Below are 15,010 nucleotides of genomic sequence, written 5' to 3'. Positions count from 1 at the left end.
AAATTTCTTCTCACATATTAGCTTTCTTATATAATTAAGCTGATTTACCGAAAAATGATTATGATAGAAAAATATCGATCACGTGATGGGTCTCGGGATGACTGAAAAGTGAAACGGATATTTTTGTGTGTACGACAGCAACGAAGTGGGAAAGTGGAGTAAACCTAGCTAAACACCGTTTTCCGATACGTTACAGATTTAGCTCTGGGGGTTACACCCAATGAACTTCGAATGAAGTACATTGTACATTAATTGCTACCCCAAATTATATCTCGAAATAAACAAAATATTGCGCATGCCCAGAACAAATTACATGCCCTAAATGGATTTAAGGCTGTTTTTAAAACACAGGTAAGATATTCTCACGAAATTTTAATGATGTATCATTTTGAAAGGAAGTTTATTTTCTCAAACAATCAAACTAAGCATCTTCATGACATATAATAGATAAAGCCAAAATTAAGCCGTTATAATACTTGTCCGGAAACTGGTATTGTCCGGAAACTGGTTCCTGAAAAGTGGCGTTTAGGTTTTCTGAAGGTTAAATATGTTATTGTAAGATAAATCATTTTATATACATAGGTTACAGGGCACTATTTTTAAGAAGACTTAACAGTGATGTGATGCACATTTCCTTGGTAATACTACTGAAATACTTAGTTTGAAACAGAATAAACAGAACAGAATTGAGCCGCATCATGACAAAACCAACGTAATGCGTTTGCGCCCAGCATGGATCCAGACCAGCCTGCGCATCCGCGCAGTCTGATCAGGATCCATGCTGTTCGCTTACAAACTTTATAAGTAGAGAAACTGATAGCAAACAGCATGGATCCTGATCAGACTGCGCAGAGGCGCAGGCTGGTCTGAATCCATGCTGGTCGCAAACCCACTATGTTGGTTTTGTCGTGACACGGCTCAACTGTTTTTCCAACAGAAATAAAAGCTGAAGGCCACTTTAAGCAAGTTAAGGGTTAACTGAACTCACCAATGAGACTCATTTTCTCCGCTTTTTTCATTTCCGGTTGAGGTTCATACACTACAATAATCTCCTTACATCTCTCTATAGTTACATCAGTCTCCTGAAAATAAATAAAACCCATTCACAACCATATGGAAAAAAAATTCGGCAAACACAAAGTTACGCCCATGAATTGCTTGTGTAACAAATTAAAATTAGTGGTAAATACAAAATTCTAATGACTAATAATATACATGTCTATACTTAAAAAGAATACTACTTATATTATAAGTGTGATCCCCAAAGGAGTTTGCAGTCAACAAAATAGTTATCAAAAATCGCCTTTGCTTGCAGGTAAGTTTAATTGTCCCATTATATACCATCAAACCCCTATATTTCTTTAAATCAAGGGTCTGATGCAAATTTAACTGAAAGTTTCCATTGTTCAAGCTAGAGAAAACAGTGAACTTTTTTAAATATGAGTTCATAACATATTTGGCCTATAATTTGTAATATAGATCTGTGTGCTACAAAAGCCCTCTCAGATTAGTAATCCAATGTTTGCTCTGGTTCGATTCAAGGCTGACCAAACGTGATACTATTAGCTGCTTCATTTAAGTACCAGGTATATTATTTACATTTTGGTAGACAATGCTAAAATTTAACAAAATTAATAATAGTTCCAAAATAGCAAAATTCATGTTCAAGGATAGTACTCTAAAAAGTGCAAAGCTACAATGCCCAATACACCACCCCCTTCGCCTTAGCATTGGTTTAAGAAGTTCCATGTTCATAGTGGTAAAATAGTCTATTAGTGGTAAAATAGTCTATTACAGAGAATAATCACCAAGTAAAGGATCAAATACCTTCTGGTCTTGAGTGAGGAACATCTGTAAGTCTGAGGATGTCATGTATCCAACATCTTTAGCATACCTGAAATAAAGTCATTCAATATTCTATCAATTTTATTTATGTTATTACTTGTGACAATAGTGTGAACATATATCCTTTAACATTTATTGGTAACATATCCAACATAAAATAAGTTTGAATGTTAAACAAACTAAAAAGTGTGAACATATATGAAAGTGAGATTGAATGTATTGCTTTAAAATGAAAAGTGTGAATGAATCCTTGTAAGATAGAGTGTGAAATTAATGTTTCTTTTTTAAATCAAGTGTGAACAGATTCCTTTCAAAGTTAAAAGTGAGAATGAATCTGTATAAAAGCAAATAACATGCATACTTTTCCAGTTTATAAAAGGTCTTTTACACAAGTTCATAATGTATCATGTGGAATATTAATATTTATTTCTATATCAATATTTACTCCCATTAGTGATGTCAATTAGACATAAAAATCATAAATTGATCAAGATCAAATACTGTATGATCTCATGTTTGAACAATATAACAACATGACAACAAACAATAATAAAGTTGATAGAAACCAATAGATCAGAATGAAACAATGCTATCAAAGTGTTTTCACGTCAATTTCACAGTATGACTTCCATAACATTATATATATCCTTAAATGATTGGCCAATTTCAAACACATTAGGGGGCGTCCGTGGCCGAGTGGTTAAGGTCGTTTACTTCAAACCACTTGCCCCTCACCGCTGTGGGTTCGAATCCCAACAGGGACTTTGGATTCTTTTATGTGAGGAAGCTATCCAGCTAGCTTACGGAACGTCGGTGGTTCTACTCAGGTGCCCGTTCGTGCCTGAAATAATGCACGGAAGGGCACCTGAGGTCTTCCTCCACCAGTAAAGCTGGAACGTCGCGATATGACCTATACTGTGTCGATGTGACGTAAAACCTAAAACAAACAAAACAAACAATCAAACACATTATTAGTCATGCTAATTAAAAACAAGATTGCATTTGTAAAAAATGCTATGCCACCGCATAAATACAACACTAAAATAGTAATGTAGGAACAATTTTTTTTTGTTTTGACACAAGGGCTTTAATTTGAATAATCTTGCTAAAGTTTCACTACACAATGTTTACTGCAAAATGTCTCACCTCTAGCCTTTGTCAATTCGAGAAGGTGATTTTTTAAAGTTTTTACTATATACATGTAAAGAAAACCTATGACCCCGGGGCAAGGCTAGTTTTGACACTAGAGGCAAAATTTGAACAACTTTGGTAGAGTACCTATAGATGATATCATATACCAAATATCAAAGCTCTAAGCCTTGTACCTTCAGACAATAAGATTTTTTTTCTATATGTACATAGTGAAAATCAATGACCCCTGGGGCGGGCCAATTTTGACTCAGGGCTATAATTTGAAAATCTTGGTAGAGGTTCACTACACAATGTTTCATCAAAATATCTAACCTCTAGCATTTTTCAATTTCGAGAAGAAATTTTTTTAAAGTTTTTACTATATACATATGAGGAAAACCTATGACCCCCCGGGGCAGGGCTAATTTTGACACTAGAGGCAAAATTTGAACAACTTTGGTTGAGTACCTATAGATAATAACACATACCAAATATCAAACCTCTAAGCCTGGTACCTTCAGACAAGAAGGTATTTTAAGTTTTTACTATATGTACATATAGTGAAAATCAATGACCCCCGGGGCGGGGCCGATTTGGACCCCAGGGCTATAATTTGAACAATCTTGGTAGAGGTCTACCAGACAATGCCTTATGCAAAATATCTAAGCTCTAGGCCTTTTGGGTCTTTACAAGAAGATTTTTTAAATTTATTCTTATAATTCCTTTTGGTTGCCATGGCAACCAGAATTCTGCATGGAATGAAATTCTTTGAACAACTTTGGAAGGCCTTCACCCAAGGATCAATCCTGCCAAGTTTGGTTGAAATTGGACTAGTGGTTTTTCACAAGAAGATTTTTTAAGTTCACTATATAATCTATATAACACACACACACACACACACACACACACACAAACAAACACACACACAGGTGAATCGCTATATGCCACCGCATCGCAGATGCTGCGGTGGCATAAAAAGAAAATTCTAAGATTGGACAATATTCATATTAGAATAAAAACTAGCATTTTCTTTAAAGAACAAATTTTTGAACATTCAATTTTTTATAGTTACTGTACAGTATATAGAATACAAAATTTAATGTATATATGTAGCTTTTATTTTTGCTTGAAGTACATTTTATATGCCCCTTTGTAGTTTGTTTGTCACACAGACACAGTCAAGGTCATTTGACTTTCCATTTAAAATCCTGGTCACGGCACCAATGTGGACTTGGATACTATGTTACAGAATGGTTATCAAGTTAAGTCTAGTTTATTCTTAACTACTAATGTTTCATGCTTAATAACATCATGGAAGGGACATAACTCTAATAACATCATGCATACTTTGGTGTCATTTAAAGGCACATATATATTACATTGCTCTTTCTGATGGAGATTCCTCTATTCATTATTTCAAGGCAAAGTTTGCAACTACAGACAAACTAACTGGATAACTGTGGATAACTGGACAACCAGATGCCATGATAACTCAGTGCATTTAAGCTAACAGAAATAAAGGGTAAGAGATTCAAAGTCAATGACTTTGTCCCATTTGGATTCATAAAAAAAAACACCAGCTCAAATATGTCATTAATTCACACCATTTACTCTATAAAACCGATTGCATTGTCACAGAATAAGCTGATGTTAACAAGTAAGCATCACTCCTGGGAATTTTTTCGTCATCGCTGTACTGGTCTCCTTATCAACACAGTATCACAATGTTACCAATAAACCATGTATTCATTAAGTACGTCAATTAATTTTCGAGAAGACATCAAATATGACAGCAATATATGAATGGTTAACATGTTTGTACTGACTGTTTACATATCATTCTATTGTAATACACAGTGTAAATACAATAGCAATATTCCCCTTTGGGATAACCATGATAAATGAAGCTTTCCTAGTACTTTTTTTCCAATCAATACGATGGTTTTCGTAAACCCTTCGTCAGTTATGGAAAAAAATATGTCAGAAATCTATACAAAAAAAATTTTTTTTGAGCCTATTGAGCAACAAAGAATTATCACATGCAATATGTTTCCTATACTGTATTACAAAAAAAAATAAAGTTATTATTATGCAATATCTATCTTTTGTTCTATATAATTCTAAGACTCTACAGGTTTTTAACTATTAAATGCTATTAATTTCATAATATAATCCAGTATAACCTCTTTAGCAACATCATGTACACCATGCAATTTACCCCATCCCCCCCACCCTCTGCCTACCCCCTCCCCTCCCAACACATACACAAATTTAATCATGGCCTAATTAATTCAGCTTTATAGCTAGTAGAGAAGATTTAGCTATATGTTATATTTGTAGCTTATTTAGTATACATAACACTCAATGCCTTTGTATCAGACCATATGTTTCCAAGATGCTATTGTTTAACAGCAGTGACAGTATAAAGTTACAATTTCAATGGTACAATGGTAAGAGGGAGTAAAGATTGAAATCAGAAAGTTAATTCAATTTTATGGCAAGACATCAAGACATTCTATATTCTGTTGAGCTTTGTTGTATCAAATACAAATGTAAAAGACTATAGCTGATAATGAATTTAACTGTTCTCTTCTACACTGTTAACTGTAAAACCTATGTGACTCAAGTATATTAGTATAAATGGCAATTCTATAATTTGTAATTGTACCATAAATTTCTGAAAGCAACAAGTATGTAGAATTTATAACTGTATTTTTACTTGCATGAAAAATTTGTTACTGTATTTCAGATTCTGCGTAGAATTTGTAACAGAATTCAAGGTTCTGCAAATTACTGGCATCTAGAATTTGCAACTGTATTCAAAATTGTATCAATTCTCTGGCATGTAGAAATTGTAACTATATTTAAAGTTATAAAAATAATTTGATATAACTACATCTTAAAATGCAGAATCAATATCTTGATGATTCTTAGCAAAAATATTTTGGAATTAAAAATTTCCAATAAAAAAATCTTCTCAAGTACATATACAGAAATATATTTGTTAACTTGATGGCAATTAAATAACTTTATATTACATTGTATTACATATACTTTTCCATTATTATGTACATGCATCATAATTCTTATATTATTTTCGTTATTACAGATTGACATGAATATTATACAATAAATATTCATGTTGAAACATCTGGGATGTTTTGTATTGAAACAAAAACAGGAGATGTGCTTGATTTATTCCTTAACACGGAACACACTTTTTTGTTTTAAGCCGACTTGATTGACAAAAAAAACAAAACAAAAACTTCTGAGTATTTATAACGCTGACAACCAAAATCTTACAGTCAGACGAAAGGATACTACGTTATCTTGATAATAAACAATGCAAAAAAATGAGATTAAAATATCAGTCAACTTTTATCAAATTTCATGCTGTTAAAGGGATGAAAAATGCTGTTAAAGAGATGAAAAAATCTACGATATTTGCATAATAATTGTATATTACCATATATAAACTTGATATATTCTTATCGCATCAAAATATCTGTTACTATTTCAACAAATACCCATTATTCTGATGAATACGCTAGAATACTTGATTAAAATAATTAAGAATCAAAGAGAACCATGTTCAACATGAAAAACAGATACTTTTTCAACTGCTGACTTTAGTAATAACTGTCCTTTATTTCTAATGGCATATTTAATTAGAATACAGACTCAGGGAATATGAGATGTTATCATAGAAAATCTAAATTTGTAGGATTATCACAATTAATATAAGTGATTGTAATGTACAGTACAACCTCAACAAATGTAATGTACAGTACAACCTCAACAAATGTAATGTACAGTACAACCTCAACAAATGTAATGTACAGTACAACTTCAACAAATGTAATGTACAGTACAACTTCAAACAAGAGGGCCATGATGGCCCTGAGGTCGCTCACCTGTATATAGCCCCCCCCCCCCCTAAACATCTAAGTTCTAGCTCATTGGGTTTTTTAAAAGAAGATTTTTTAAGTTTTTACTATACACATACAGTTAAAAACAATGACACCCCTGGGGCAGGGCCAGTTTTGACCCCCGGGCTTTTATTTGAACAAACTTTGTAGATATTTACTTAAAAATGTTTCATGTATAATATCTAAACTCAAGCTATTTGGGTTTTTTCAAAGAACATTTTTAAGTTTTTGCTATACACATATAAGGAAAATCAATGACCCCCGGGGCGGGCCAGTTTTTACCCCAGGGCTTTTATTTGAACATACTTGGTAGACACCCATTAGAACATGTTTCATGCTAAATATCTTAGCTCTAGCTCTTTGGGTTCTTTAAAAGAAGATTTTTTAAGTTTTTACTATATGCATATAGGGAAAATCTATGACCCCCTGGGACGGGGTCAATTTTGACCCCAGGGCTTTTATTTGAACAAACTTGGTAGACATTCACTAGAAGATGTTCATGTCAAATATCTAAGCTCTAGCTCTTACGGTTCTTTAAAAGAAGATTTTTTAAGTTTTTACTATATGCATATAGGGAAAATCAATGACCCCCCGGGGCGGGGCCAATTTTGACCCCAGGGCTTTTATTTGAACAAACTTGGTAGACACTCACTAGAAGATATTTCATGTCAAATATCTTAGCTCTAGCTCTTTGGGTTCTTTAAAAGAAGATTTTTTAAGTTTTTACTATATGCATATAGGGAAAATCTATGACTCCCTGGGGCAGGGCCAATTTTGACCTCAGGGCTTTTATTTGAACAAACTTGGTAGACACTCAGTAGAAGATGTTTCATGCTAAATATCTTAGCTCTAGCTCTTTGGGTTCTTTAAAAGAAGATTTTTTAAGTTTTTACTATATGCAAATAGGGAAAATCAATGACCCCCTGGGGCGGGGCCAATTTTGACCCCAGGGCTTTTATTTGAACAAACTTGGTAGACATTCACTAGAAGATGTTTCATGCTTAATATCTAAGCTCTAGCTTTTACAGTTCTTTAAAAGAAGATTTTTTAAGTTTTTACTATATGCATATAGGGAAAATCAATGACCCCCCGGGCTGGGGCTAATTTTGACCCCAGGGCTTTTATTTGAACAAACTTGGTAGACACTCACTAGAAGATGTTTCATGCCAAATATCTTAGCTCTAGCTCTTTGGGTTCTTTAAAAGAAGATTTTTTAAGTTTTTACTATATGCATATAGGGAAAATCAAGACCCCCTGGGGCCGGGCCAATTTTGACCCTAGGGCTTTTATTTGAACAAACTTGGTAGACACTCATTAGAAGATGTTTCATGCCAAATATCTAAGCTCTAGCTCTTACGGTTCTTTAAAAGAAGATATTTAAAGATTTTTCTTTCGGTTGCCATGGCAACCAGAGTTCTGCATGAAATGGAATTCTTTGAACAATCTTGATAGAGCTTCATACAAAATGTATTCCTGCCAAGTTTCATTAACATTGGCCTTGCGGTATCCTAGAAGATGTCCTTAGAATATTTAAAATGTGGACGGACGACGGACGACAGACGCCATTTGGTTGGCCATCCTAAAAGCTCACCTGCACCTTGTGCAAGGTGAGCTAAAAATGTAATGTACAGTACAACTTCAACAAATGTAATGTACAGTTCAACCTCAAAAAATGTAATATACAGTACAACTTCAAAAAATGTAATGTACTGTACAACTTCAAAAAATGTAATGTACAGTACAACTTCAAAAAATGTAATGTACAGTACAACTTCAAAAAATGTAATGTACTGTACAACTGTAAAAAATGTAATGTACAGTACAACCGCAACATATGTAAAATACTGTACAACCTGAACCTAGAGAAATTACCTCTTTACAACATTTTTAATTATTCCCAATTTAGAACTAACAATAAATTGTAGAACTTCACAATTAATTAATCTCTCTAAAGCAACAACTTCTCAACAACTACCAAAACTTTTGTCTCCAAATGTCTCTCCAAAGAACTAAAATTTGTGGACTGCTTGTTTTTCCAACAGGTAAAATGTAAATAATGTGATGCAAAATAATCTTACAGTAGATAAAATGAAATTTTGTAGCATTTTAAAATCGTGAATTGACCTTTCCATGAAAACCGCGAAAATTAGTTCCCCATGGCCATGAATAATAATGATTTTGCAGTATATACTGAGTAAACTAGTACTTGATAACTCACTTTACGTATAACTCCTCGACTTCCGGTCTCTCGGTAAGTACAGTGTAAAATTGTACAAACTCTCCTCTATCTAACGTAGGTTTTTCTCCTTTCACCCTTCGACAGTCAGCTGCCTGCAAAACAAAAATGCTTACCATATTGACAATCCTTTCAAATACAGAAAATGAACATAATTCAGATTTTTTTATGAAATAACATTAAGTCGGTGAACCGTCTTGAACAGTCTTATCATGCTGATCAGATGATCAAATTCAAAGTCCCTGTCAGAACCCACAACTGTGAGGGTTTTTGAGTGGTTTAGAGTCAATGACACATGTACACCCCTGCCATAAGAACAGTGCATAAGCAGTGTAAGGAGTTTCAGTACCAAACTCACTTAATCATATAAAGCCTAGTCAGACTAAAACATATGTGCTTAATACTGAACCAACTCTGCTAGTGGCATAAGTAATTCAATATTTTCACTAGCATTTAAAAGGTTTGAGGTTTTATACTTTACAGATAATCTCCCTAACTTTCAATTTCTTGTATCTTTCACTATGTATGTTTAAAATGATGCATTTACATTCTTTTTTACTCATATTATATAAGTTACAGTTGCCAGAAACAGGTTTAAGGTCATGACCTTTCAGGTTCTACAACATGACAGAACCTATTTCTGGCGTTTTTATTTTCTTACATTAAAGAATACAAAGTCTTGAGTGGTATTCAATCTACTTTGACCTTCACCACTCAGCCATTTAAAAGGCCCCTGATAGATTTACATAGCAGTCAATAAAATATTTTTCAAACTTCAGACTTGCTACCTATTATAAATTCTAGAAAAAATCTTGAGTTTCACATACAAACTTATGTACAACATTTAAGATATGGATTTATGTCTAAAACCCAATTTAACATCAGCTCATAGGAAACTTTACAACCAAGTTACATACATGATGGATCTATGACCTGTTTAAGTCCTCTGAATATACAAACAAAAATCTTATATATTCAATATTTTAACAAAACTGACAAAACTACCATTCCAAATTACTCACCTAACATGATAATAACATGCCATCGTAAGAATAATTTGTTTCAATGTCAATATTTAGGAGATTACTTTTTTAAAACAAGTTTTAAGCAAACACATTAACACTCCCCCAATTGAAGGTTTACCTATATCAATATACCTATTTGAAGCACTTTGAAATCTCTCTGTTGAATATTTAAAAAAAACACTTTCATTCAAATAAAAGCAGTCAGTTCAAAATGTATCTAAAAATGAGCAAGTTTTGCCTTTGTCATTTAACTGTGTCAATTATCCCTATAAACCGACTTTATAAGGCCAAGGTAGATTAAGGGCCTTTGTAGGGCCTGAAGTTGAATGTTGATATTTAAGAAACTTATTAAAATTTTACTTTGACTACAAAAACAAGGAGAAATATCCATTGCAAAACTGTCATAAGGCTCGGCCAAGTTACTGCTTACAATAATCTTAGAAACAGATATTTCTGCCTGTTCCTACAGCTTGTATATGTACTTGTATGAGTTTTATTGCCTATCAAATACATTACTAATTATGTTTTATAGCTAAATAACATAATCTAATATTTTCATTCAGCACTATCTTTTTCCAGCAGACATCTATATGAATTTATGACTTTCTTTTATATCAGCATTGGAATGATTTTACTAAAAGCACTCCTCTTATCATATAACCTATGATGTGTTTCCAACACAAGTGCTAGCTAACTCTAGAAAATCCAGTCAAATATGCAAGAAATTTGCTTCACCTCAAATGTAGAACTATGTATTTTTCACTTACATTAAACATTTCCCTGACATATCCTCGGTCCATGTCAGCATTTAGGCTCTTTAACAAGGTCATGACCTCTTCAAAGTCGAGTCTTTCGTCAGCATTCTTGTCAGCTCGGTCAAACGCCTCACAGATCCAACTAAAATTACATATAAAACATTTATTATTGAAAAAGTAAAAATATAGGACAAATTTTCATGTAATTTAGATGCAATCGATTCCGACCACACTCAACAAAATATCTAAAAGGTTCTTCTATTAAGAAGGCATATCTTTTTATTTAACGGAAGCAGAAGTTATTTTGGTATGTAAAAAGTTTTCAAAAATGTATTTTTAATTTTTCCAGAATATTTTTACTAAACCATTCATCTTATCAGTAATCAGCAAGCATCACAATAAACTGACAATAACTGGAGGCACAGTGAAAGATTTTACTACAATAACTTATTGATATTACATTAAAACAAAATTATTTATGACACAATTTCACTAACACCTCTAACACTTCTAATTTGCCACAAGGACAGAAATCACTAGACATACATTATGCCTAACAATATCAGTACACTCTTTGTGAACTCAACAGAAAGAGTACCCTCTTTGTACACACACAGTGGTCATTCTCTGCTGAAAACAAATTGGTAACAGACAGCAATCCAGTGAATGTTTTTTAAACTGAAAATAAGGAGGTTTTGTTTGTTTGTTTGATTGGGTTTCATGTCACCCTGACACAGTATAATTATGTCATATGGCGACGTTCCAGCTTAACTGGTGGAGGAAGACCTCAGGTGCCCTTACGTTCACTATTTCAGGTACTAACAGGCACCTGAGTAGAACCACCAACGTTCCGTAAGATAGCTTGATAGCTTCCTCACATGAAAGAATCCAATGTCCCTCTTGGGATCCAAACCCACAGCAGTGAGGTGCAAGTGGTAAAAAAGGAGGTAATTAAGTTGTGTGAAAAGGAAGTACACATAGATTCAACCTGCGTTTACTTACAATTTGTCCGTTTCTTTCTGTTTAAGGAACTGATTCAGCTGTAGAGCATATCTCATCCCCTTTACCCACTTGTCTCTAATGTCGTAATTCGGTGCCAGCAAATACAAGACGTCATGGTTCGAACCAAAAACCACACAAAAAGCTTTCCCTCTCTGTAAAACACAAAAACAGCAAAATGTTACATATAATGTATAAATTATCATGTACTTTTTTTTTTGGATACCTTTTACATTTTCATTTCAGAAACTAATGTTTAAGGTTTAACCAGCACTTAAGTATCATGAGAGAAAAATATTTATATTTCTCAAGTACTGATGAATCCACAATTCACAAATTGACAGGCAGAATGAATTTCCACTGAGCAACTATAAAATTATATAATTATATATATTGCCCTTCTTTATATCTCATACCTCATAACTTGTTGTTTTCATAAATTTTGCTCCTTTTTTAGGGAATATCCTAAGATTTCAATTATTTGAGTTTATTTCAAGCATGCTGTAACAATTATAAAAGGTAAACAAAATGGTACAGTGGCCTGATGGATAAGGTGTCTCCCTCTAAATGCAAGGTTTGCCAGTTTGATCGCGAGATCTACTTAGATAACACCCATGTTTCATCATTTGACACCGGTCAGCATCAGATTCTACCCATGCAACAAGTGTAGACCAAGATCAGCCTGCACTTGCCTGCCCTCTGATCATGGTCGGCAATGTTTACTAACTCAGAGAGAACTTGTTTCCAAACTTTCCCTAAAATAACGAATGGTTTTGTGCAGATAAAAAGATGGAAAATTCCATTTAAAGATATTTAACAAGAAAGGGTTTACCTAAAAGCTATGAGGACCTTTTTTTCACATACAAGCATGATTAAATATTCAGCTTTGTGCAAAATACAAAAACAACGTACATGACATTGTATCAGTATGTAATATTTGTGGAACATACAGAAAACTTATGGTTTAAACATTTAAACACACCCTGTACATAAATTTTGCCCACCGTTAAGATCAGTTTACCATGCATTGATAAAAGACTCACTGAGCTGTCATTCTCTAACCTTTCTATATATAAAACAGTTTACAACAATCTCACACTCCAACCTTCAACGCTTCAATACCTATGAATATGTATATGTTCTTATTTGCCCTCACGTCCAGATAAAAGGCATTATAAATTAGCCTGCGTTTATGCAAAATGATAAATATTTTATGACGCAGCTTTTTTCCTTTTATGTATCTTGAGAATAAAGTTACGCCTTTACTTTCTTTTCCTAATCAATCAAAATTTAATTATTTTATAGATAAGCAGAAAGGCGTATTGCAATATGGCACCTGATAACATCAACTTGTAATATTAAGAAAAGAAAGTGTTTTTTTTTATATCTTAGATTCGTTATCGATTAAGTCATTACATTATGTCATTTATTTATACCAGCCTGCTTTATACACAGCCAATTTTTATGAAAGTTTGCTGGGCTTAATTTTTTCAAGTTACACAGTTATTGTGATGGTCATTTATACATAGCTTTCCTTGTGACCTTGGGTGCCCCTCTATGCACTTGTTTCTTCTTCTCTAATTTTTTTGGTTTTACATTGCACCAACACATTATTGATCATATGGCGACTTTCCAGCTTCACTGGTGGAGGAAGACCTCACAGGTGCCCTTCTGTTAATTATTTCAGGCATGAATGGGCACTTGAGTAGAACCACCAACGTTCTTTAAGCTTATGCCGGATAGCTTAACTCCTCACACAAAAGAATTCTAAGTCTCTCTCAGGATTAAAACCGGCAAGTGGTTTGTTTAGTCAACAACCTTAGCTACTCCACCATGGACACCCTTGACCTCTATGCAATGTTTCAAACATGACCCATCCCCTGAGTGAGAACCACTGACCATTCAAACATCTGCATAGCTTCTTCGCATGAAAACTAAGTACCTAATGTCCATACCAGTGCACAGTGGTGTCAGGAAGAAGTGAATCTTTAAGTCAGATACCTAAACCATTTGACATGATGAAGGCTCCCTTCATTAAAGAAACTTACAAAGAACTTTTTGTTTGGGATTGAGATGCTTGATGTGTGTTTTGTGAAAATAAAGAGGAGAGAAGAAAGAAAAATTGGCCTCTCTAAAAAATAGTACGCACAGATGACTTCTTACATTGGTCAAATGGATATATCAGTTGCGACAAAGACATATAATAAAGCTCGATCTATAACATGTTTATATTGTACCTCTCTTATGTTAAATGCACTCCAAACTGTGCATACATAAATGTCAACGTGTTGAAAAACAGCATAAAACTTTGCCAAAAAGGCCAACATGCCAGTTTTTAAAGTTACGAAGTAAAACGTTAAATGTATCGTAAAATGTTAAATGTATCTTTAAAGCTGTACTAAAATATGCAGCAATCCATAAACTTATCTTGTACCTCAAAAACTAAATGCTGTGATACATACAAAATTAGTTTAAGTATTTTCTTTAATGATTCAATCTTTAAATTAATCATTAATTTTATTAGACCTTCCATTTTAAGTTTTGCACACAATTTATTGACTGCCAGAGATAACTATATTAAATGGAATCCACTGAAGTTGTATTTTTTTGGAACTGAAAATATTTTGTCGAAATTAATATTCCATTTGATGTAGGTCTAGAACAATAGTTAAGATCATTAAATTTTGCTCACTCCATATTTCAAGATTTATTTATCTAATTGTAAAAAAAAAAATGCTCAAAATTGAAATATATTGCAACGTTTTTCACTCAAACCGGGCTAAGAACAGCAAAAACTAGAACTATCACTAAAAGTGATTAATACCCCCACAAGACAGTGCTTCGGAAATGAGGATGTGTTACTAGTAACAGAATACCTTGTAAAAGAATTGAAATATAAAGTTATGGTTGTGGGCAATTAAAGATAGTTGTGGTTCTTGTATGTTGCATTTCCTGTCAATGTGGTTGGCCATTGATGAAGTATTATTGAATTACCATGTAATAAGTCCAGAAAGACAAGGAAAAGGAACAAAGGGCAATAACTCTATAAATACTGACGATGGAGTTATAGTTCTTGTGCACTGCACTTCC

The 15,010-nt window shown here is 33.4% G+C and overlaps 1 protein-coding gene across 8 annotated transcripts in view; it reads right to left on the bottom strand.

The window, feature by feature from the left end:
* LOC132753561 (1-phosphatidylinositol 4,5-bisphosphate phosphodiesterase eta-2-like) overlaps nt 1-15,010 on the bottom strand; it is a 114,235-nt gene that overhangs the window by 14,497 nt on the left and 84,728 nt on the right. For all 8 annotated transcript variants that reach the window (XM_060744043.1, XM_060744045.1, XM_060744042.1 and 5 more), the window contains exons 4-8: nt 11,924-12,075; nt 10,934-11,063; nt 9,124-9,236; nt 1,828-1,894; nt 989-1,082 (exon numbers count right to left, since the gene is read on the bottom strand). In XM_060744043.1, coding sequence (XP_060600026.1) covers nt 989-1,082; nt 1,828-1,894; nt 9,124-9,236; nt 10,934-11,063; nt 11,924-12,075 — 556 coding nt within the window. The remainder of the gene's footprint in view (nt 1-988; nt 1,083-1,827; nt 1,895-9,123; nt 9,237-10,933; nt 11,064-11,923; nt 12,076-15,010) is intronic.

The sequence above is a fragment of the Ruditapes philippinarum genome, unplaced genomic scaffold (assembly GCF_026571515.1).
Source record: "Ruditapes philippinarum isolate M1 unplaced genomic scaffold, ASM2657151v2 ctg4522_1_1_1_1, whole genome shotgun sequence".
NCBI classification, from domain to species: Eukaryota; Metazoa; Mollusca; class Bivalvia; order Venerida; family Veneridae; genus Ruditapes; species Ruditapes philippinarum.
The sequence above is the reverse complement of the archived record's forward strand: the minus strand, read 5'-3'. Positions and strand labels throughout refer to the sequence as shown.